General features: G+C 43.8%; 1 protein-coding gene across 3 annotated transcripts; it reads left to right on the top strand.

Moving 5' to 3' along the window:
- The first annotated feature begins 493 nt into the window (after positions 1–493).
- On the top strand, positions 494–23,420 carry LOC120893938 (calcium release-activated calcium channel protein 1). 3 transcript variants are annotated; one of them, XM_040296184.1, is made up of 4 exons: positions 494–1,300; positions 16,830–17,181; positions 20,987–21,130; positions 22,271–23,420. In XM_040296184.1, exons 1-4 carry the CDS (start codon positions 1,269–1,271, stop codon positions 22,799–22,801), a joined length of 1,059 nt encoding a protein of 352 aa, XP_040152118.1. In that variant the 5' UTR covers positions 494–1,268; the 3' UTR covers positions 22,802–23,420. The 3 variants fall into 3 exon arrangements, with proteins under 3 accessions (XP_040152118.1, XP_040152119.1, XP_040152120.1); XM_040296185.1 differs by lacking the exons at positions 494–1,300; positions 16,830–17,181 and adding exons at positions 17,268–18,680; positions 20,194–20,850; XM_040296186.1 differs by lacking the exons at positions 494–1,300; positions 16,830–17,181 and adding exons at positions 17,268–18,750; positions 20,194–20,850.
- Positions 23,421–23,521: the final 101 nt, after the last annotated feature.

Here is a 23,521-nt window from a genome sequence, read left to right as displayed (position 1 = left end):
TTCAGTTAGTAACATGCATGACCTAGTAAAGTTAGATTATTATATTTTTCCCATTTACCCTACCAAATTAGATAAATCAAAGTTAGACAGAATATATGTTTGAACTATTATTCATATGCGGTTCTGTTTCGCTAAGCTGTTTAAATAAGTACCATTGTTTGCACAGCTGAAGTTTACTGAAAATAACTCTGAACGAATTTTTGCAAACGTAATCAGATGAGACAGTGATGGATTCTTGACACATTTACTAGATTCATGTTTTACAAAAGCAATATATCCACCGACAAATTGGATAACAAACGATCGCAAGCAATCGCTCCGGAATGAACCAAACGATCACTTGCCGGTTCAGCTTACCAGTGGTCTGCTTGCGTGCGTGTAGGTGTCTACGAGCCACGATCACGTCCGGCTGCCGCGTGGTTTTTGTAAGCGCACGCCGCCCGATCGCTGGAATCTCCGGCGTCCGACAACGGGCGATCTCTTGAGACAGCGCTGTTCATTCGTGAAGCAACCGTCGTGAGCGCCACTTGTGCGAGTGCGAGTGTGGAACGCGACGTCCGTACGCAGCAGTGTCGTAGTGTTTTGTTGTTTTGTTTGTTTGCGCTTGTGTGTGCCCGGAAAGATAATGCAGCAGCAGCAGCAGCAGCAGCAGCAACTTATTTGTGCTCACTAAACCGCCTGTCAACAAAAACGCATTTTCAAGATTTATCTTAAACCCATACCTTTTGGTGGTGGATGGTCGCCAGAAATATTACGAAAGGCCGGTGAAGCTTTGCCGTGTAACTGAGGGCTGAAATAAACAAGCCCTCTACCTAGTGACAGTGGTTGCTGCCCGTGCCGGTTTGGGCAGTCTGGCGTGTGCGTTGGTGTGGTGTAAATACCGTTGGAAATGTCTTATTGATGAAGCAGCCTACCATGTAAGTCGGGGGGCAAACCAAATCTGAATACAAAATAAGCGAAAGCATATTTGACGAGCACACGAAAGGTGAAAAACGCACGCTGGGGTAGAGGAATAGTGCATTCTACACGTAAGCTTTATCCACTATCAGCAGCAGTGACAAAAAGTGCAGCCAATGAATGTGTGCATTTCGGTGGGTAAAATATTGTCCATTGTTGTTTAGAAGCAGTGTGTGTTGAGCAAGTGTTCATACGTCAGTGCGTGTCAAACGCCGTACTAGAAAGAAGGATTGTGAAACGAAACGATTCGGCTGTCGTGAATAGTGGTTTCGGGGGCAGGGAAGATTGAATTTGTTTTCAGTGTTATCAAGATGCTGGATCCAAGCAGGAAGAAACGGCCAGGGTAAGCAAACTTTTACTCTCTTCCGACTGTGCTAAGCGTGTGCTGTTATGGTTGACCTGTAGGTAATGGACTCAGTCGAGATTAAAACTTTTATCTTTGGTTGTTGTTAGGTTGTTAATAGCGTAATGTTATGTAAAGAGAATGTTTAAAATGCCTAGTAAAACATGTTTTTTTTAAAATTATCTAACTATCACTTTTTTTATTAAATTGAATATACTTCTAAAAATGGTTCCATACCAATATGGGTTTTTTGGACCGTTAGGTGTTAATGTAAGTAAAAGTGCATTTTTGGATAAAGATATGAAGGTTAAATTATGCATTGCTTTGAAAAATGTGAGTTGAAACTATTGTAATTATTTTCGTGTTTACCATCGAAGTTTACCATGACAAGAAATACACCATGCAGAATTCTGAAATTTGTTTTGATTTGTAGGCAATTTAATATGTGTGAGGATGCGTGATGAGACAATTAAAGGTGTAGTAAGTTTGATTTTGGATACGGTTGCCATGTAGTATCTTTGAACTCGCGCTGACTAGGGTTAAAACGTCGTTAAAGAAGGTCATCGTTTTGCCGAAATAGCTGGATACTGTTTCGAAGCGGACTTTCGACACTTGATCGTCTAGGCGATCATAGTAAACTTTAGGAGGTTTCCCTTACTGGAACCGTTGGAGTTTAGAGGCCTTACCTTGGCTAGGAGGACATAACTAAACTCTTTACATGATAAGTCGATAGATGTAGGATCGGCATAGTCCAGGGATCGGCAAAGTGCGGCTCTTTGATATGGCAATTCTTAGCATTTCGTTTATTTTATAGAACTTTCACTCATTTTAGCTTTTGGTTTAACAATTTGGCTCTTCACGTGATATTATACGAACATTATTGTAGAATTTGACTGTTCAGGTCAATATGTTTGACGACCGCAGGCATAGTACTATCCAGCCAGTCCAAACGAATCTGACTTGCCATGGTCGGAGTTGGTTTTATTTATACTCAAAAGAAGTTATGGATTTCGTACATTTTGGCTCCGGGTTGTATGGTTGGAAGTGATTGTTTTCACTATGCTGGGAAAGTTTGTCTTTTGTTGACAAAAACAATGGTTCTTGTCACTAAGTTCCTGTTTTGAGGTTTAATGTATATACTGTTGCTGCTTATCGTTATGATGTATAAACAGTTCCAATTGCGAAGTGTTGATCAATTTTTACCTACGCTGCGCTTTAGGCAATAATCTGCTATGCGTTCTCAGTTCACCTACTTTTCTATAAGTGTGTCTCAAATGTTTTTGTATAGATCATGTGCTCTGAATTCTTCCTGTTGTGTTGGTATGGTGTGATCTGATTCACTGAGTATTATAATACACTATTATAATGTGTTGTAATTGTGTGATTTGGCTTTCCAAGATGTGTTGGAATGTATCTATACTTTGTAGCATGTATTTTAAAGTTCTATATAGCAGATATGCTACACAGGCTCTGTAAATGTACTCTATTTACATTAAAAAGCCCAGTCAAACAACTTTATTTGACTTTAGAATTGTTAATGTGAACATGAAGTTGTTATGTACGCGATCGGCATCCGATTGAAAGACAGCTACGATGGAAAACTAGGCACTTATGGCACTTATTATAAGTTAATTTAGAAATGCTGTTTTCTACTATTAAATAGTATCCAGTAAAAGTAAGGCTCAGCCCTCTACGTTACATTGGAGAAGCGTTACACGCCTTATAATATTCCCAAGCAACAATTGTATTGAACCTTTGTTATCCATGCCACCAACTGTTTTAGACTGTGTGAATAAAAAAATAACTGTAATGCTAATTTAAGCTAATTTTTACATTATAAGTACCAAAAAGTTTTATTTTTGTACATCATTACACTGTGGTCCACGAGCATAAGCCATGGAAATTTAAAAACCCTTGAATTGGAAAATTAATTAAATTATAATTATTAATAAGTAGGAAAAAACATATTTGAATCATATTCGATGTATCAAATATATGAGATATATTGATGAACTACATTAACTTTCAAATAACTTGCCCAAAAAATTTAATGCCCTGGTTTTACCAATAGGAGGGCAAATAAATAATAAAAAATATTTATATTATTTTATTTTCTATGATTTGAGTAATTATTGAAGTTGTTTTAACACTAATTGATGTTAATGATAATACAATAATAATAATTTAATATCTATTTTCAAAATTCTTAAATTATAAATCACACAATTTTTGTGATCGATTACTGAACTTTTGTATAATTATTTCAAATTTCTGCCATTCTTAATAATACATAAAAATAATAAATACTAAGCCAGAATTATCAGCCAATTTGCCCATCCTAGACGATTAAATCAAGCGTTCAACAAAAATGCTGCTTGGGTTTGAGATAAACAGGCGTTACTCGTAACGTTAGCGTAACGTAGAGGGCTGAGCCTTACTTTTACCTAATTAAACATAAAACTCTTGTACACAAATAAGAGGGAGGGGGACTGGCGGATGATGAATCCTGAACAAGCATAATTTGCACCACCAATTCCCATACTCCAAAACATGCTTTGTTACAGTTTCACGTGGCCCGGGCCCGGTAGACGTACCGCGTGCGTGGTGGTTCTACCAGTAATGCTATAATTGCTTCAATCAAATCAACCACTTTTTGTCTCGTTTAATGTGATATCAGTGCTCAAGTTTAGGTGAGCGGAATGAGGATGCAAAATGCCACAGCGAGCTCGAATGTATGTATGTGAGTGTGTGTATAAGATGCTTTATAATTAGATGAGTACCGCTGCGTGTCGGTATGCCGCAAATTAGTTGCCAACTTTAGCCACTCATGTCGCTATCCAGGCCGTTGTGCCGCTTCTAGCCCGCGATGGTGAGGCTTTTGCATACGGTAAATCACGTCCCGATTCCTCGTAATTTATGAGAGGATCCCCGGATTTCCAAACGTTGGACGCATCTCCGGGATTTACTGGAATCGTGCACGGAGTTAATGATCAAAACTCAACAGACCGCCTTTTGGAAAAGATCTTTCATTGCTGATTGCGGTAATTCACTATGGCAAGTAGCGGGGTGAAGAGCATTATTCAAGCAATGATGAAGTGTCATCAGAGCAATTGTACAGCTTGTGCAACTTGATGGCCCTTTTGACCTTTTCCGAGGTTATAGTTTTTCAATTAGCACCATCTGTCTGAAGTCATTGAAGTTGGAAGGGGTTTCAGTATTGCAACATGCTAATTACTGGTCAGCTTTACTTCATAAAGAACCAATTTCTTGGAAAAAGCAGCAAGACAAATGATGGGATACTTTCGCATGTACCTTGCAATATCGGGAAATGGTAATCCGAGCTGATAGGCGGAAAGAACCTAATCGAATGGTGAATGAGAGTGGCGGCCGCAAGATTAGTGTGACGCACGAGAAGAACAAGTTACAGACAAAAAAAAAGACAAAGAAAATGGAATAGCAAAAAATACCAACCCTCGGAATGTCAGTTGCGTAAAGAAATTGACCGGTGTACGCCTTCTGAATCATTAAACAGTAATTATCTTTTTTTTTGTTTTCCGCTTTGGTCGTTCACTTTATTCTCGCTTTCCCTTTTAGTTCTACCGACTGGCCGGCTCAGGATTGTGCGAGTCCATCCAGGTCCGCGGGGATCATTAATCCATTGTTTTACCCGACGATAACTTTTGGCCAGTTTCGTCCACCCTCGAGAGCAGAAAGGGAGGGAGGGGACGGCACATTTAAGCCGTAATCTAAATGGCGCGTAAAAGACACACGTTTCTTCGCGGATCGGACGCTTTTGGAACGGAGCGAATGTTTAATGCGAACACGATTGAAAGCTTACCGTTCCTGTCTCTTCAGTTTCTTGTTCTGCATAGGTACGGGTTTTGATTAAACCCTCATCTGCATAGGGCAATTGTCTCATTTTTTTGTTGGTGAATTCACGAAAATTATAACAGTTTTCGGCAGTAAAAGGAAAACAGTTCAAGTTAAACGGCGAACGACCTGCTGCTTGCTGAATCGGAACGGATTTATAGAGTGAAAATGAGATTTATTTTTAATTATCCGCCGAAGTTTTCCTTTATGCATCGGCTAGCTCACGTTTCTATCGCGTCTGGTAGATCTGGTGTTATGAATGGTTGGACTATTTTTCAAATTTTCCCGTTGCGTATGCTTTGCGAGTGGTGCGTAAGCTATGTGTGTCAAATTATACCTGCAAGCTGCAGAAATAGAGTAAATAAACATTGGAAAAAAGCAAAAAAATGTTCAATCAATCCTTTTTACATCCTTCTACTGCTGACGCTGCACAAAAGTTTTATTACATCCCCCTTTTAAAGCCAAACTCTTCGATCAACGTCAACCAGCACAAGATGCCACACACTGCCGAAACGCAAAACACCATCCGGACATTGAGATTGGCACCGAGAATTGATTGGATCGCTAGTCGAGCCCAGTAGAGAGATGTGGAAACGAAAATCACTTAACCGGATTAAATTGCGCCCTTTACCACGCAACCCAAAAGCTTCGCCCGGCTGCACCAGAGTGCCCGGCACCCGGCCGAGTTTAATAAAAAAAGGTTTGTAAAAGCACACGCTTCTGTGTGTGTGTGCTTGTACGCACGGTTCTCCAGTTGAGGGGAGGGGATTTACGGCATTAGGATGGGTGGTGCTATGAACATTTTGTGAATCATAAAAATGCGTTTGTGCTGTTGTGCTGCGGGGTCATCGTGGCTTTAGGAGCGGGAATGGAAAGCGGAGGAGAAAAAAAGTACAATGTATGGAACACAACGGCTGCATGAGGCGGCATGAACCCTTGCAAATGTATTAATTTGTTAAGTGAGCAAAGTTTGTGTATGTGGAGTATGGGTTTTTCTGCGGACATGCCCTGTAAATCAATCACAAGTGGATGGTCCAAGCGTGGTCGAGTTTAATAAGAGAGCCGTTGTAGATTTGTGGACGTTGTTTTAATATCCAAAGCAGTCCTTTAAGTTTTTTTGAAAATGGAAGTTTTATTTGTATTTATTTGTATTGCTTTTGCAGACAACTTTGGAACTGGCAAGCTGAGAAGATACTTTGAGAAGATATTTAACAAATGTTCTTTCCCAAAACATTTCTTCCTTGCACTTACCTTATCGTGGATATGCTCAGTCAAACTTTAATATCATAATTATCGTAAAGGCGTTCATACTTAAGCGCATTAATCAAAACATGTAAATCTAAGCATCGTTCAAGTAATGTTTGAAGCCAAGTACTAATTACATATGAATATTTCACACCAACAGCAAGACATGTGTTTACCGTTGCTGATTAACAAAACTAGGCCAATCTCTCATAATTATATTGTTACTACACTGTGCTACTATTTCCGACGTACCATATCGACAACTTTCCCAAACACTTGATTGATAAAGCCGGTTTGTGGCATAATGTGCACACGGTACACGATAAACGCTACCAATGGAATGTTATTTTCACATGATTTGCATGTACCATAAGAAACAATCAAACATACACGGGTCCGCAAAGACTCGCAACGCGAACCCATCGCCGTGCGTGTGCGTCTAATCGTTCATCATTCCGCGTGACGTTTGGCGTTGATAGCAATAAAAGCGGTTTGCATAATACTGTTTACCACGCTAATGGTGGCCGCAATCAGTACGTGGCCAAATTAATTGTCATTGTCATCATTGTCGAACCGCGAGCAGGCACCCTTTCCCTGCTTCCCTACCGCATCGGTGTGCGGTTTTGACGGTATGGCAATCGCGGCAGGGTGTCCCCGTATTTTAGACCCTTTGCTACGTTCCTGTCTTGCCCGGGGAGGGGGCAAATGATTGCATTATGAACCTAGGCCGCGAGTTGACCACACGGCATAATAAGCACTTTCATCTAGCAGCGTAGTTAATTTTTAATCATTTTCCACACCTCCCGCTAAACGTACGAATGGAATGGAACTTTATTCTTCTAGCTGTCTGGGCAAAGCGAATGTTCGTGAGAGCGACCCACGCAACAACAAAAACCCTCTCCACCTTACAGGGGGGCCCTTCAAGTTTAAAGCTCACCAAATCAATATAAAAAACCCTCTCCATAGTGTACGTTTCTGCTGCCACCGCAAAACATGGTGGGGCTTAGCGCACTTGAGCTTGAACCTTGGACCCGCGCGAGGAATCCACTCGAACTAGGAGAGAGATGTGAAGCCAAAGAAAGCAAAAAAGCAAAACATGGAACTCTATAGCCATGGTTTTAATAGTTCTACAGCTACACCTCGACTGCTGATACACGGTCACAGTTGGGTGGATGAAACCTTCGACGCCAGTAATAAATTTGTTACATTAGCCCCGTTTGGTTGAGCGGTCTATTTTTTGCTATTTTCTTTGCGTGTAGCGTTTCTTCCTTTCTTCCGGGCTCACCACCATGCCCTTTCAGGTTTAGGGTGGGCAGCGTTTGCTGGGTAACCGCACTACTCGGCCCGAAACGGAAAGTACACCCACCGAACCGGTTTGCGCAATGACTTGGCGCTTAATCTTGGTTACCGAAATAGAACTTGCCCGAAACTTCATTTGATTGGGACGCGGCGGGAGTCTCCGTTGCTACAAAAACATTGACGAACAACACCTGAGGGAAGGCAATTAATTACACGTGTAAGGCTATTTTTGTCGAGTTTTGCTCAAAGAAGTAGAGTCAAGAAGAACAAGAAGGTATAAATAAGAAACGATGGTTTAGCTTTCTAAAGCGAACCAGCTTGAGTGCACTTTATGCCAAAATTGTTTTTGATAATGCAAAATATTGAGCTCTAATTTATAATTGCATCCATAAATTACCATTATGGTTTCATCCCAACGCAAATAATAGCACTGTGATCGTTTCCGTTTCAAGGATGCATTCCCAAGTCAACACAAAATATCGAATATGCTATTTTAATTGCGTATGTTAAAATCAATCAAATAAAATGACTCGGAGGAATATGCCACCCGACGAGATCACAATGACCTCGAGGTCAGGGTTCAGCCGAGAAAGGCTTCAATTCGCATATCCCGCTGGCAGCAAAGGAAGGTTTCCGGTTTGTGTAAAAAGCTTCCCACCATGTGCATGTTTGTGTTCCCTCCCTTCCGTTCGGTGCCTGCCGATTCTGCACGAGGATGATGTCCACTGCTAGCTCATCGCGATTGACGCACCATTGCCATCGGGCTCAAACACCCGCAATGCGCCAAGGTCAGTTACACGATAGGGGGTTGGGGCTTTCAGCAGCCTGCAACGGTGACAATTGAATCAGCATTCAGGTTTAGTGTCATTCGCCATGCTCTCTGCCATCACTGCCATTGGGCAAGCCATCGAGTGGTACCGAACGGCCGGGAACAAAGGTACCGAAACGGCGTGAAATTTAATAAAGTTTATGAGTCTCTGGGGACACTCGATGGGGATACATCGTCGAGCGGTGGACCCGGGCCCCGATACCATTTAAGGAGCAGATCGTGCGTAAACGAAACATTATAATCGCGCCATGCCGGAAGGAACACCACCATCGCTCAGCTGACAATGGGTCGATGCTATCGCGGCGATGGTCGATGGACCGTCGTCGTCGTCGACAGTCTGACGGGCTTTGGCCCACGGATGCGACCAAACCGTGCGACGAGTAGAATGATTGGCAAATGCCGTTGGTAATGCTGTAGGCTGTCGCTGTGTTGTTTTCTTTCCTCCACAAACCGGCCCTCGGTTGCGCCTCGGTCGTTGCTGTTTTGGATTCCGAACTTCCGGGCGTGTGTAGGCGTTAGGAACGCAGCATCGAACAACCGAAGCCTCAGGTGATAGAGTGAAAGTTTGGCCGTTATGTTTGCTACAAATTCAGCTGGTTTAAATTCGCCACAGTTGGGACGAGGAATTTGTGTTGGACTTAATTTAATATTTATTTTATTACCTGAAAGTATATTGCAACCTTTGCGTTACGGGTAAGAGCGCAAACAAAAGGCCTTCCGATAACATTGCGTGCACGGTGGTGGTTTGTTTTATGGAATTTTTATTTCCACTCAGATGGGCCAATGATTTTAACCTTTTCCGGTTGATTGACAGTGTATCTGTAGTAGGGATTTTAGGCACTATAGCTTAGTTTAAATATGCCTAATTTTTCCCTGCATTTATTCATCTATTTTAACATCTTAAACATTATCTTGTCTAGTCTAGTATCCTAGTATTTTTCTCAATTAAACTCCTTCCTTTTCAAAGAACCCATTGCATCTTTCGGATGATATTTGTTATTCTTCTTTGGCGTAACGTCCGACGCGGACATGCCGGCCTATACCGGCTATCGAGACTTAATTACTACACAGTTGGATAGTCAATCCTTGCTACGGGGTGACCATTGACCATGGACGTAACGTCCGACGCGGACATCCCGACCTAGTTATACAGGCTTTCGAGACATAATTACCACACAGTTGGATAGTAAATTCTTGCTACGGGGAGACCATGGATCATTCTAGGTTTGAAACAATGACGGGCATGATATTGAGTCGTACTAGTTAACGACTGTACCACGGGGCCGTCCCTTAAGATGATAGTAAATAACTTAATTGTACATAGGTAACTATCCTCTTAGCTATGTGGTTTTTTCATTGATTTATTCCTTTAATTCATCCTGCTATCAGAGACTTACATAACAAATGTTTTAGATCTATAACGTGTGCATAATTTCTGATGAGATGGAACGACACCATCATATTAAATTACAAAACTCTAGAAGAAGGAATACATTCATGGTATGACTCGTCAAGGTAAACTGCGAGAGTAAGTTTACATTGAGTCCAAAACAAGAAAAAAATTCGTTAGATTCGAGTATAGTCGATCAGAAACCTGTCTTCAAATGAGAGCTAGGCCTTAAAATCATACCATGTGTCTGATGTCTTGCTCAATAGCTGCCAAAGCGCGGGGTAAGTCATATATGTAGTCGTACAAAATGGAGTGACGAAGGAGTCCACTAGGACTAAATTCACTTTAAGACTTCAACCAGAATGCCATAAATAATGGAGGATCGTTTGCATGGAAACGGTATTTATGTATATTAATTATTATTATTATTATCATTGTTATTTATTAGTTAATCTTCAACGAACCATATGACCTAATAAAGATGGGTAAAAAAAGACATAGCAGAATCAATCATTTTATCACAGCCACGGCAGAAGCTAGAAACGTTGTTTGAAGGACTGGGTTTGAAACATTATAGTTCAAGAAATCCGACATGCGGAACATAGGGTCAGACCGACCAGTGCTGGAGCGAGGTTGAACAACACGTCGAGTTTCTCTAGACCTTACTGGTCGGCATGGTGCTTAGATATCGATGCTATGCAGCAAAGGCGATGACTCGATAAAGCCATTTAGCAGGCCAGTGTAAAGATCACTGTGCATTGCGTCTGCTAACCAAAAGAGCCTCAAGGCCTACAGGACAGTCTAGAAGACGGCGATCCTGCTAGGGAATCTCGCCTAGGGAATATTTTGAGAGCTTTCGTTGAATCGCCTTAAATCGGACAATTGAGGAAGCAGTAGTAGGGCTCCTGACTACGCACGAGTATTCCCAGACCGAGTGAATGATACTATTCAAGACAGCCTTAATCCACAAATTCATTAGATGTCCGGATATCCACACCAACTAGTTAGTCTCATCTGGCTTGTCATCGATATGCTTATAATTCAAACTTGAGTCTAGAAGAACGCCCAGGTCTTTGGCATAATTTTGTCGATTAACTGCCGCCTATGCCGTCTATGAAGTAGGTAGCAGTAATTGGGCTCCTGCATTGACAAAAGGACACACAGAAGTATTTCTCGATACAGATAGTCAGGCCATTGCGCTTGTACCACGGGAAGAAGGTAGGAGCATACAGCCACCCGTGTTGTTTGACGAAGTATTAGCTATTCATTAGGTAAGACTTAAGATATTGCGTGTGCGAGCAACGAAGCTTATGGAGTTTAGCAAGACGAGTTGCGTGTGTTAAAGAGTCGAATGCTACTTTCAGGTCTGTATAAATTGCATCGACTTGTGCTCCGGTATCAATTTTACTAGTATAATAGCTCACAAAGTGAACCAGAGTCTTGGTAATCGCCTTTTTGGCACGAATCCATGTTGATACAGGCTTAGGTAGCTGCGGCATCCATATTTAGAACTAGTTCGAAAACCTTGGCAATGGCACATAATGTCCCTGTGCACATAAACTATGCCCCTTTAGTTGATGACAGCCTTCCTGTCACCTTTTTTATAGGAACAATCCAAGATTTCTTTCATGTTATGGGAAAGTAGTGATTTGCAAGTTCTGGCATACATTAAATTCAAACTGCATCAGGTGCTGAATTCGTTCAAGACTCCAAGACTATCATGGAGTTTTTGACAATAAGCTTAGCAAAAGACTGGCAAAAAAATTTAAAGTTCACGAAAAAGTTCACCTTCGTGAAGTATAGAGAATAAAATAAGCAAAGCTTATTACTACTGAATAATCAATGTAAATTAAATAAGCAAAGCCAAATTATCAAAAATAAATTACTTTTATCTAATGTATTTACGCTAAATAGTAATAAATCAATGTGTAAATACATTCATTTCATTCCTATTTTTAATCAAAAAGCGCTTTACAATGAAATGTTGAAGTAAGCTGCCATAAGATGTTATTTATTTATTTATTTATTTATTTTTTATATCCTGCTCTTACTGTAAACTTCCTTTAATACTTACAAACATGTATTGATATTTTACACTGATTAATTATTTGTCATAAACAAAATATTATTATTGTGTAAATCACATTTTTTACTGTAAATACGTCACTAGGAAAGAAGTTTTCAGCTAGTATCTTTTATACCAATATGCTATCTGACAATTTATTTTGGAATGGATAGCAAGCAATAATTTATACGAACGACCCGTACCGTGTCACCGTAGCAAGGACCCGGTGCTATCTGGTTGCGTGGTTCTTATACGTGTATGCTTGTTTGGGCCAGTATTGTATTACACATCTGTAAAAAATAAACAAGTCACTGACATGTAGTAGGAACATTTTTGGAGGCCAACAATTGCATGACATACGATAATATCTGCACCCTACCGGAAGAAAATGAAAACGCATACCTCAGCATCACTACGACGAAATAAGAAGAAATCAGCACTCCGTACCATGGTATTTACGTCAATTAGAGCTAAATCATTCAATTGCGAAGAATTATTTACTGATCGATCGCTCCCAGGCTCCCTTATTTGCCTACCGTCGAGAGTGTTTGTCTTGCCTGGGACTGGTCTACTAGCCTTTTAGCTTCAAGGTTAGCAAGGGGTAGTAAGACACTCCCACACAAAAAAGGTCCATGAATGGCTGCACATGGGTACGCGGGTCCAGTTCTTCTAGGTTGGAACCCATCCTGTAGTACAACCTGTAGAATCGTTATGCAGATTCGTACGCCGCACGCTCTCTCAGCGAGACAGTTGGCGTAGATTGACGTGCGAGTTTGTGGTTCCAGTTGGCGCGTGCAAGATTATTGGGGCGCCTTTTTTGTTCGCCCCAGTACTGCGTAGTGGTGAATTAATTTCAACCGAATAGACGTCAGAGCAGACCAGGTGGGCGGACCGACAACCGTCGTGTGTGCACTATCCGTTCCTTAAGGAAGTGCGAACCGATTGCGTTCTGGTATCAGATCTGTTTGGTGTACTACAAACATACACACAAACAGGCGTCTTGTAAGAGTGTCACGTGTCGGCTTAGTAGGCGCGGGAACGCGCGTGTCCATTTGTCATAAGCAGTAGCGCACAAAAAAGGGCTCACCGTGCGATATGGAGGTGAAAAAAGCGATAATAGTAACGACATCTCTCATCTATTACTCTCATCTTCTCTTGCCACCACCCACAGTCACGACCGAGGAGGGGGAGTAGTGGTAGCAGGAAGGTGGGATCCGTACGGGGAAGCTCGGAAAATCCATAAGCTCCGTGCTCACATGGCGCTAATGCGGTACTTCCTGATCGTGTGTCATCTGCTCGTGTCATCGGCAGCCTCTTTAGCTCGGGTAGCGACGGGGTTCCGTTGCAGTTTGGGGGTGCCGCTTCCGGAGCTCGTGACAGATGGCACGCTATGCTGATGGCACGGTTCCAGGTATTTTCTGACACTGTTGCTTCCTCGAATCACCGGCACCATAAATAACGGATATCGAGGAATAACTAATGCCACCACGGGGCAATCAATTGGATTTAATTGCCGCTTCCCGGGCAACATCCCCACTCTGACGTTGCCGTTGAGATGTCGGTTGGTTGACAGTGGCAGGCTCGGTGTAGCTCGGTGTGCTGCACCGGTGGTCATGGCGACACGGCCGTTCGTTCGGCAACGTGGGCGCACGTTTTGGTGCGATTTATCGAACAGCTTCAACAATATGCCGCTTCTGCCGATCGGAATTTGTAAACAAATGTTGTTCCACTCGAGAACGGGTAAAGTGTTCTTTTTGAATCCTCCCTGTCTGATGGGGAGGAGGTGGGATTTTCTACTCAGATTTCACGAAGTGCAATGCTAACACGTGACCGCGAAACCGGGCGGTGGTGGAGAAAGGCGGTAGGGCGATTTAACTGCCTTTTAAAACGTTGATTAGCTGGGATGGGCAACCGGGATGAGGTTGCGGTTTCGAGATCAATGCTTTTTTGTTCAATTTGTGCTGTTCAATGCTTTTTTGAAACGGGAAGGGAGCGAGGGATAAAATGCGCCACCGCTTAAAACACCATTTTTCATCTTTTCGATCCGACCGAACGTGAGTTGTGCTTTTGTTTCGGTGTATGTGTGTGCGCGCTTAAATTGTTTTAAAATCGTTATGGTAATATTTATAAGAGCCTTTACTTATGGGACAGCCTCCCGTTGTGGTTGTCCTTGTCTTGCAAAGCATACAGAAGCTGGACGAAGGTAATTGCGCTTATCATCGAGCATGCTGATGCATCGCTTATCAACCTTGACTCATCAGCGTGCGCTGTGTGAATATGCCTAATGTGCATGTTTTGTTTGCCCCGCTCCATTGTTGCAATGCCGGACCCTAATAGTGTGCACGGGACATTATTCGCGGGGCGAATGGGTCACCCAATAGGGTAGGAGCGATAAGAGGGTGCTCGCTCACACATCATCATTTCATAATCCAATGTAGCCGAGCTATTTAAATTAGCCGCGGCTTATGTTCTTCAATCACGCACCACAAATGGACTTATTTGTGGTTCTTTTGTTGTTGTTGTGTTTGTTGGCTGGCTTGTGAGGTGTGTTGTTGTTGTTGTTGTTGTTTGGCACAGTCAGCCCTTCGAGGTTCCGATTCGTGAGATAGCAATCTTAACAAATGATTGCGCCGTTAAACACCTTTGCTTTGGGATGGCCGACTAGGGTACGAGGGTTTCGGTGCGATACGAGCGGGCACGGTTGGCCAGTTTGACGGCACGTTGGGTTTCTTCTTCGAGGTTGGCTCACTAATGGCAGCTTACTTTGTGGACCGTTGTTTGTGAGCGGAAGAGTTGCCCGCATGGCCATGATATCCGGTCGAGAATGTTGTTTTCCCTTCTAAGTAGAGCTGATTAGGACGACGATTGTGTGGAGTTTATATCGTCATAACTTTATTTCACACAGACTCCGTTTATGATTAGTGGCTCTCGTGTCTCGACCGGATTACTTCATCCCTACATTACGGCCTATCTTCCATCTAGTAGGTCTGAATTCAAATCCTGCCTACTATGACACGCAATGATGGATAGCTAGACAAATTAGTACGATGAATTCCGGTACCGATTTACATAAGCGCGCAACTCTCTAGCCGGGAGCAAAGATAAGAGCACTATTACAGCACACCTGTTGCCATTTGAACTTATTCCACCTGGCTATAACGTGGAGATAGGGACGGTGGTTGTACTTTGCTTCTTCAATCCATTCTCGCTGTGCCTGCCACGGAATAGAACATGTTTTATTCATCTCTCTAACGCTAACCGACTGGGCCAGGGTGTGCGATTCCGATAGTCGTTGATTATTATCATCAGACAGTCGGTTCACCACACTACTGGTGACCCAATCGTTTCTCGTTGCACATCGTTGCACCCTCTTGCGGCGTTCGCGGGGCGTTAATGAGGATGAGAGTGAAAAGTTCCCCCAGCGGTGCAACGGGCCCGATTGAACCGGGCTTTTTCTTGCCAAATGCACGACCGTCTGCCATATGCACATCTGGGCTTAACGACCAGGCCGTAAAAACCTGTTCGTTCGCTGGTCGAGGCGCTTTCGTTTTCTATTGCTTCCCTTCGGTGCCTCCTACCGGGCGAGTTCGAGTAAGAGAAGATAATGAAAATTGTGGCTTAATGACTGGGTGTAGTGGAACCTAAGGCATGGATTTGAGTGCGTGTAAGGGCATGTGGTTTGGAGTCGCTGCCAACCTACACTTCACATTGCTTTGACACGTTTTGGAATGCTACGTACGCTTAATTTAGTGAATTGAAAATTAGATCCCTTAGAAATGGTTGATTCTTTGCTATTGTTTACTTCCGTTAGAATATTGTTAGATATTATAGATTTGGGATAAATTTGCAGGAAAAATTTACTACAGTTGATGATGATAAATTATAAATTCACCTGATTTATTAATTAATCATTCTGAATTGAATAAATTTATTGAAAAAGATAAAATAAAACGGTACAAGTAAAAAATGCACTTACCGGATGCAACAACAATATGTCATCCAAGCGACTATTGCAGCCGGCTTAGAATTTGAAATGGCGGGTTTGTTGTCCTGCATTGGGTTCAACTGAAGAATTGAAGTTTGCGTACGTTATTTGTAAAAAAAAACATAAATTCATCCTTTTTAAGGAATTGATTTTGTTGACAGCAAATTAAACAATATAAAATACATGACAAACACGGCCTAGGTATGATCAAAAATATCGTATTATGTCCAATTCATAACACAACGAAGCCCATAGTGCAGTACTAGTGGTTCCGGATCAGATTGGATTCACAACCTCGAACAGCTCGAGCAGTTTGAAATAGTTGCTCGAAAAGTTCGTTCAAAATATAACGCTTCCAATTTTTTATTGAACATTTCAAGAGGAATACAAAAAATTTGTTAGCTTTTTTGTCAACCAAAGATTGTATCACACTACATCTTGACTATCTTTGTGAAAATAAAATGGTGGAATGTATTCATGCTATAGTGATGGACGCTTCTCATCTGTCAAAATTGCACGTCGGTGGATCCCTACCTGCAAACGCATAATGATATCACCTCTTCCACGTGCATGTTGTTCCAGTCGCACAACACACACGTCAGAAAAATATAAACATTCGATCTAGCTTAATTTCATTGTTTTGTGTGTGTGTTTTTTGTTTGCGTTCCCAGTTTGAATGTTGTGAATTAGAGTCTTTTAGATTTAGTTGCTAGCTATCTTCGATACATTCCTGTGCCAAAACCGTCGCACACGCTTAGCGCAGCAAAGTTTTTCCTCCTCCGCTAGCTCGTGATACTCAACGCAATGGAGTCCTATTAACTTTCCCTCCCAACTCGCCCCCCCTAGCAATGGTACGGTGTCGGTGTGGAGCACCAGTACGGCCGGAATCGATACGGTACTCGCAACTACGCTCGGGACGGCGGTAACACCAAAAACCTTCAGCACTGGCCAGCTGCATCAGACGGGCCTTAGCCATCAGCCGAACGGAACCGGAAACGGCAACGGAGTCGTCCATCACCACCCGAACGTCGGCAACGGGACGGGACTGAATCACGCGCACCTTCACATCGGCAGCAACGGCAACAGCCACAGTGGAAGCATCGGCAACAACAGCACCCACAGTCTTACACCGCACGGCGGCCACGGCGGCGCTTCCAGTTGGAACAACCGAACCAGTATTTGCAGCACGCACAACAAGGTAAGGAACCCCAGTGCTAAATGCTCTTCCTCCGCTTTGAACCTGTTTCTGCTTCTGCCGTAGTTTGTATTTTGTGTTTTTTTTTCGCCTAACCGCCACCGGATGACGCATTTGCTGTGGTAGGTTCCGCTGAGGCCGTGTATGGGCCACTTTTACGGTCGCTTCGTGATCGTGATCATTCATCGAAATGTAAATATTTACCTGGTTGTAACAGTTTCGTGTTTGCCGATTGTGCTCACTAGCTCGCGACCGGTCCCGGCTTGGAGTGCAATGGATGGTTAAGCGACGCTATTTGGGTTGCTTGTTGGTTGATAAAGTAGAATTCCCTTTTTTAACCATTCATGCTGCTGGTAGAATGTTTTATGTTACATTCAATTGTGTACAGCTGGTTTTTTCAATATTTAGTGAAAATGCTACATGTGAGCAATATTCATAATTTTAAGAGAATTGTACATATTTCCGACATTTATCACTTTTCTCAATACAGTGTGATAAAAAGCACAACAAATGTGCTTTAATAAATCTTCATGATGAAGTGGTTGAGCCGCGGTTATGCTCTTTCAACCACACAAAACCACACGCACACACATCGCTACCGCCAATCCATAGCAGGTGGCAACTTGACCGTATGTCCGTGACCGTGGGTGTGTTGAAGGATGTTTCACTCTAAACTGTAAAAGAAACGAATACAAAAAAACCAGCCCGTCTTTCATAACATTCCCAGCACAGCATGGGTGGAAATGGGTTTGGAATTTCCCCAGGGTGCAGAGGTTTTCTTTTTTGTTGTTGTGGGGCGTGTGGAACACAACATCAGCCAGCCAGCCAGCTAAAGGGCAGGTCAGTAAAGCGTGCACTCCGAGTGAAAGCAGACGGCAATTTATCGGTGGAAAGAGCGCTTCACTTTTCACATTTCACACACGCGAAACCAAATTCGTTGCATAGAGGAGTGTAGCCCCTCGCGAGTATTAGTTGTGAGCAGCATATTGGCAGTGTTGCACTGATCGTGATTGCCCTTTCGCGATCGCGTTTAAACCACAGAGCTGTGTGCGTGCATCTTGATATCGAGGCAGCAAACACTTCGGTCGGCCGAGTTTTCCGACCGGTAGTGGGGCAATAGTGCAATCAAGCTAGGGAACAAACTATCATCATAGGAGCACGTGAGTTTGCGAATTCACTCTCGCAAACGATCGCCAGCTTCCTCGCTGCTGTGTGCCGTGAATGTACTCCGTCATCATCATCATCATCATCATCATCAGGTCGATTCGCGTCCACTGACTTCTCATGTAGCATAAAGCGGGCACAAACAGCCAGCCAGACACATGATATTCTATTCTTTGGGTTCGGTTACCGGTGGGGTGATTGAGGGTTCAGTATGTTAGTTGGTTAGTTGGCGTAGTTCGTTCGGGGTTGCTCTAGCGACGCGACATCGTCAGTCACACAGTGGGCCGTGCGTGCTCGTTGCCAAATAAGCGCACTAGGGACAGCAACAACAACAGAGAGTACGGTGTTTTATTAGACGGTCGAAACCTTGAACCGTTCGCAGGGACGATGGAATATTAATATTAGAGTGTTAGTGTGTGTGTGTGCGTTCGTTTGGTTGTTTGTGTTGTGTGGTGCATGCCAGACTTGGCGGCATTGATTAGATATTGATTGCGGAAACTTATTGCTTCGGAATTAGTTCGGAACAGTCTTATCAATATCATCTAACATACACGACCACACAGGCGCTTAGTGGATTCGAATTTTAAAACTACGACGTATGTTGTGGACGATTTGCAAAGGAATTGTTGCATGTTAGTGAGACAGATGCGGTGAAAAGTGCATTATTGTGCTGTTGTATAAGATGGTGATAGGAGAGAAACACTTTCGCTGTCGTATGTGAGCATTGTGAGGGCGAATCTTGCCTGTCGAGAGGCTTACGATCATCGGGAAGCAATGTTGTTCGTTGTTATCTCCAGTCGCGATTAGCCAGTAAAAAGATAAGAAAGTAAAACAATCTCTAATAGCCCGTAGTGCCGATGGTCGTTCCAATTAAATCCTTTCGAAACGATAGCCAAATTTGATTCTGCTTGAACGGTCTTATCTATGCTGCATAGCGGCTCTTTGTATGAGTAATGTTACCCTTTTCTTATCGTAAAATGCCTCTAGTACGACGAATTATGAACCAACCAGAATCGTTACCAATCGTTGCTCAAACCCTGGCAAATCATTTACTGTTGGCAGCCAACAAATACCAAACAGCATACGTGTGTGACCCCGAACCAGCTGTTCGTTCAATCATCTCTCTTGTACGCCATGGAGGAATGTGCGAATGTCGACTCGCTTGAACTGTGAACCAAACGGTCTGGAGTTGCTTCTACCTTTTTTGTCTCCTTTTCCTGTGGAAACGAACGCGCTAGGGAAAATGTTCACAAAAAACCACTCACACACACACAAAGCACATCTTGGCCACTGATGTCCGTTATGGTGACCGTTAGATGGTGGAACATTAAGTGGTAATAGTACACCACTCGCCCCGCTGCAAAGGAATGTTTTGGGTGATATTTTTGTCAACGGCGAGTGTTTGCGTTTAGCCGCTGCCGTTTTGTTGTTTGTAAGGTGTGGGTGGGCAGCGGTCTAAAGGTGACAAACCAAACAGCTCTCCACCTAACACAGCTCATTCACACATCGAACCCATTGAGAGTGGACACAAGCGCAGGCGTCGTTGTGAGGCATCGTGAACGTCGATCGCATTTCACCGCGAGCAGAATTTGTGCACGGGGCGGCTGTGTTGGTGATGGCGATGACGATGAGCTCGATCTGCTACTGTGTGTTGCTGCACATCTTCCCCGTGCATGAGAGAGCATTGCCACCGCCACCTCTGCCGCCATCCCAGTGCTGTTGAGTGAAAGATCGCCATTCTCACGTGCACTACGATGGGGCTCGTAAATGAGCGCGCGAATGGACAACTGCAGTGCGCACAGCAATGACAATTCAATTGTTTGACTGTGCGGTATGATTGTTTCTTTTTAGCTTGAAATTTGCCCCTTTTTTGTATCAACTAGACTAAAGAACTGAAGGTGAAAACGGTTGCAAAGATTTTAAATGCACTTTGCAAGATTGCATCAAGCTTCCCCGGAACACGGCACGTGCGGTGATTGTGACGCGTTGTGGTAGAGCGCAGCTCGAGCCGCAGTTTGGTCTGTGTGTGAGCAGCGCAATCGGTGTGAGAAAATCTAGTGTGCTGCGGGGCGCTCTCGCGCGAAATTCAAATACCGACACTTTTTGCTCCTGCGCTCGAGAGCGCGCGATCTCATCGCGCGCGCACCCGCCTTGGCCGGCGAAACAACAATGCATTTACATCCGAGCTGCTCACAATCGAACCTCTGCCTGAACTCGCCACTCTATCGCAACTTCAACCATCCGGCCACCGCGACACCGGCCACAGCGCTCAGGGTTAGTCCACAGCCGGTACCGAAGGTACGTACCAGTCGGTCGCACTCGTCGTCGTCCGCGCTCGGTGGCGGCGGTGGTTTCGGCGGTGCATCCGGCGTTGGAGACTTCTGGACCGGTGGCAGTGCGCATCCGAACAGCTGCAGTGTCAACACGGGACTGCTCAGTGGTCTCGGTGCAGCGGGCGCCAGCTTTCACGGGGGCGCTGCGTCATCACTCTTCGCCCAGGAAGCGTTTGTAAGCGACCGTAAAGCAAATTGTACCCCATCCTCTTCCCTCTCTACATTCACCTTTGCTTTTCTGTTTTTTAGAGCTACTTTTAGAATGGAATAATTTATAGTACTTTGTTTGTATTGCTTTTTTCATTTGATAGCGACGATCCAACCTAAGCACAATGTCACAAACCGGTGATGATCTGCACACACCCAACTACCTGTCCTGGCGAAAGCTACAGCTGAGCCGTGCGAAACTAAAAGCTTCCAGTAAAACGTCCGCCCTGCTGTCTGGATTTGCCATGGTAAGTATAAAACGGGCACTCCTCGCCAATAGTTTGTTTCCCCCGCATTCGCTTAGAGTCGTCAGCCTCTCCTATCCTTCATCCACGCATTCTTGGGGGTCATTGTCAGTGTCAGTGTCGTTCAACGGCATTTGGGATACAATCTGTGTTGCGGTATTGCACTGGGGGCAGGTCTCGCAAGCAGGGACACCGGCCGGCAGGCCTGGTCGGTCTGCTTCAGTTGAGTGTTCAGTAGAAAAGCCGCGCGCCACGCCAGGTTGCTGCGGATGGTTCCGTTTATTTTAAAAATAGTTTAATCCTAGCCATCCGAATTTTTATTCAACCTCGTAGCACACACACACACACCTCCCGACGGGCAGGCAGGTTGTTTTGATATTTCGTGCCGGACGGACGGGGGCAGAAGCTGCTGTGCGGTACCAATTTGCATTGCCAACAAAAAACATACACGGACACGGCTCAACGCATTTCTGCTTTCCGCTGCCCCCGAACTCACTCTGCTGCGCTTCCGTGTTACGCACTCTGTGCTGTGCTGTGCGGGGTGTGTGTGTGTATCTAATGCGGCACCAACAAGTGACCAACACAATTTACAAGCGATCATAAACTTTGTGACCGGTTGGGTGAACGGTTTCGGATGCGGTTTTTTTCTTATATTTTCTTTTTTGTGTAACGGTTACGGGGCGTGTGTTACCAACATAGAACACGGGGACGACCATTAGTATCCCACCCAATGGGCCCAACTACCACGGCGGGAAACATTCCACTGCTCAGAAACTATAACAAATCGTCGTTACCATCGCGCGCACATGCCCGCACAAGATGATTATGATTAACGAGCTTCTTTTCTTTGCGGATATGTAACCTTCCATTTGGAAAGATGGTCGTCTGAAAAATTCCGATCTCATTCACGACGCGTGCTGTGACCTCGTGGAGAAATAAACTTAATTTTCACATGTCCATGCTAATGTAAAAACATATGGCATGAATTTTTGTTATTAGCGCCCACGTGCGTTTGTAGTACGTTAGGTTTTAGGAAGGAATTGTTATGTTTATCGCACGAAATCGTTGCAATTACATTGGTTCGTGCACGTTGAAAAACTGTTTCCACTAATCGAACTATTACTTTTCGCTCCTTTTTCACAGGTCGCTATGGTTGAGGTGCAGCTGGATGAAAATACCAAAGTGCCATCGGCAATGCTGATAGCGTTCGCCGTGTGCACCACGCTCCTGGTGGCGGTGCACATGCTGGCGCTCATGATCAGCACCTGCATCTTGCCCAACATCGAGACGGTGTGCAACCTGCACAGCATCTCGCTCGTACACGAATCGCCCCACGAGCGGCTGCACTGGTACATCGAGACGGCGTGGGCCTTCTCTACCCTGCTCGGCCTAATCCTCTTTCTGCTCGAGATCGCCATCCTGTGTTGGGTGAAGTTTTACGATCTCAACACGACGGCCGCCTGGTCGGCCTGCATAGTGCTCATTCCAGTGCTGGTGATCTTCGTGGCGTTCGCGCTCCACTTTTACCGCTCGCTGATGATGCACAAGTACGAGGTGACCGTGTCCGGCATTCGGGAGTTGGAGATACTCAAGGAGCAGATGGAGCAGGACCATTTCGATCAGCAGCAGCACCATCACGGGATACTGCACCCGTCCGGGCTGCAGATCGTGTGATGCATAGCCATCGACTTCCATCACCACTTTTATATTTTTACAAATTACACCAACTGTGATTTCATGCTTCAACATAAACCTTAATTGTGAACCTCGATTGGATAGGATCTGGTTTGTTTGTTTGATTTTTTGTTTGTCTCTATTCCTTTCCTCTAACTGTTTCCTTTGTAGTAGGTCCCTCATTCCCACAGTACCTCCCTATCCGCGATAGCTTCTAGTGATGAGAAATTATGTCTAGCTAGTGTAATCATCGATTTATTTTATCCTTTCCCTTTCGCACCCAACATAACTGTATCACACACAAAAAAGACATCGAGTAGAGGAGAGAGAAAAACTATTGTTACTTACCCTTTAACGATCACGTGTAGACAACTAATTTAATTGCTAACGAGAAATGTATGACGAGCATGTGAACCGTTGCCAGACAGATTTATGCAAATAAATCACAAATTATAATCGAATTGATCGTGCGATTGAAGCAATTGTTATGCTTCAATACAGTTAAGCATTATTGAACGAAGAAAAGAAATGCGTTAGTTGATTGAAGCGACAACACAGACGATTGTATTCACATCAACATTCCCGACGTGATGAAGAAAATAAAGTGAATGAAATCGTATCGTTGGATTGTTTTTAATTTTAAACATCGAGAATCGAAACATGATTCAAGTTGGTTGTGTTGTAATTCGAAACAAATCTGGTAAGTAATGCAGGGATATC

The sequence above is a fragment of the Anopheles arabiensis genome, chromosome 2 (genome assembly GCF_016920715.1).
Source record: "Anopheles arabiensis isolate DONGOLA chromosome 2, AaraD3, whole genome shotgun sequence".
In the NCBI taxonomy this organism is placed as follows: domain Eukaryota; kingdom Metazoa; phylum Arthropoda; class Insecta; order Diptera; family Culicidae; genus Anopheles; species Anopheles arabiensis.
The sequence above is the reverse complement of the archived record's forward strand: the minus strand, read 5'-3'. Positions and strand labels throughout refer to the sequence as shown.